Here is a 1,563-nt window from a genome sequence, read left to right as displayed (position 1 = left end):
TCAAAACCTCACTGAAGTTCAAGGACCCTCCCTGAGTCGTGAAACAATAAACAATATCAGACACGCCTTTCGAATGCTCACAATTTTCAAAGTCTCCCAGAGGCTCACAATTTTAAAAATCTCTCGAGGGTCATGGTGTTGAAAGTCTATTTTCAAAATACCTGTACACATCTAAAATCTCACAGCATGCAGGGTCCCCCCTCCCCTAATTTTTAGACCCATCCAAAAACATCACAGCTATATTTACTGCTTTTGAATTTCGCTGTACAGCGATAGGATTAGTAAGACTTCATTGTACGTGCCATGACATGGGTAAATTACTTTGCATTGTGGGATTGTTCATGATACTTGATCAGCTGATTAAGATACTTCTGTGAAGTTTCAAAAATTCATGAAAGCCCAAATTCACAGCTTTAATAAAGTTTGGCTGTTTACATATATAGCAAAGTTATTTTGCCAGTCAATTCCAAATCTTTATGTTTCAATGATATCACTCTTCATTTACAAACAATCCTGTATTTGTGAACTATTCTTTAACAAATAAAGCTGACCTACCTTGCATATGGATTGGAACTCTTCATTCTCCTCATCGTAACAGGCCAGGAGGAATCCTCCGTAGCGTCCAGTTCTCTTTCCTGTCCCCAGAAAACCCCCCATCACGAGCAGATCCAATGTGTCTCCTACCCCATCCAAGTAATCCTTCTTCAGCTGCACAGAGACACAGAAACACATTAACTTCCTGTACCTACATTTGTTGTACAGAGATACAGAAACACAACATTAACTTCCTGTACTTATATCAACTTGAAGTAGACCTATATACGGCCTACGTCACCATCAAATGTAAATGTGGAACCACGCGTCCGTTTTTCCGAAATGTGGTATTTTAAAGATATCAGTTTGATTTTTACATGGCGATATGACTCTCCGAGGCGTTCTTATCAGCTGCGGTCAAATTTTGTATTTAAAAAAAAAAGGGGGGGGGGGGGGGGCGCACAAGATGATTCAAGCTTTAGATAAAAATCGGTTGGAGAACAGACAACATTTTGGCGGATGAGGGCGTCTGTGAGATACATTGACTATTCATGTATGTAAAAGTTATACAATGATCCATGTTCAACATATGGAATTACGCGGGCATCAGAAAGTTGGAGAGACGGATGGGAAAGGGGGCGAATTCATATTTCCATCAGCATCATAATAATATTATTATTTCTTTCGTGAGGATCCGGGTTAAAGTAGGTCCTCAGTACCCCATGCTTGTCGCAAGAGGCGACTAAATGGGACGGTCCTTCAAATGAGACAACAAAAACAGAGGCCCCAGGTGTGGCACGCTAAAAATCCCTACGCAAAGACCGTTGGCGTCGAGCACAGGCCTATGTTTTGCAGCCCTTCACCGGCAATGGTGACGTCTCCATATGAGTAAAAAATTCTCGAGCGTAATAATTGCTAATTCAAAACTACGCAGCTGTTGAATCCAAATTATCATGAACAAATACATGGTAAGCTTGTGTAAAAATAAAAGTTCACACTTCGCTGTTCCAGTGACCACATATATCGTAG

At 40.7% G+C, this 1,563-nt stretch overlaps 1 protein-coding gene across 1 annotated transcript in view; it reads right to left on the bottom strand.

The window, feature by feature from the left end:
* Positions 1-317: 317 nt before the first annotated feature.
* Positions 318-1,563, bottom strand: part of LOC125669971 (DNA ligase 1-like) — a 45,612-nt gene continuing 44,366 nt past the window's right edge. Inside the window, exons 21-22 of the mRNA XM_056161319.1 lie at positions 556-708; positions 318-371 (exon numbers count right to left, since the gene is read on the bottom strand). Of these exons, the coding sequence (XP_056017294.1) occupies positions 318-371; positions 556-708 (207 nt within the window). The remainder of the gene's footprint in view (positions 372-555; positions 709-1,563) is intronic.

Source organism: Ostrea edulis, chromosome 4 (assembly GCF_947568905.1).
Source record: "Ostrea edulis chromosome 4, xbOstEdul1.1, whole genome shotgun sequence".
In the NCBI taxonomy this organism is placed as follows: Eukaryota; Metazoa; Mollusca; class Bivalvia; order Ostreida; family Ostreidae; genus Ostrea; species Ostrea edulis.
The sequence above is the reverse complement of the archived record's forward strand: the minus strand, read 5'-3'. Positions and strand labels throughout refer to the sequence as shown.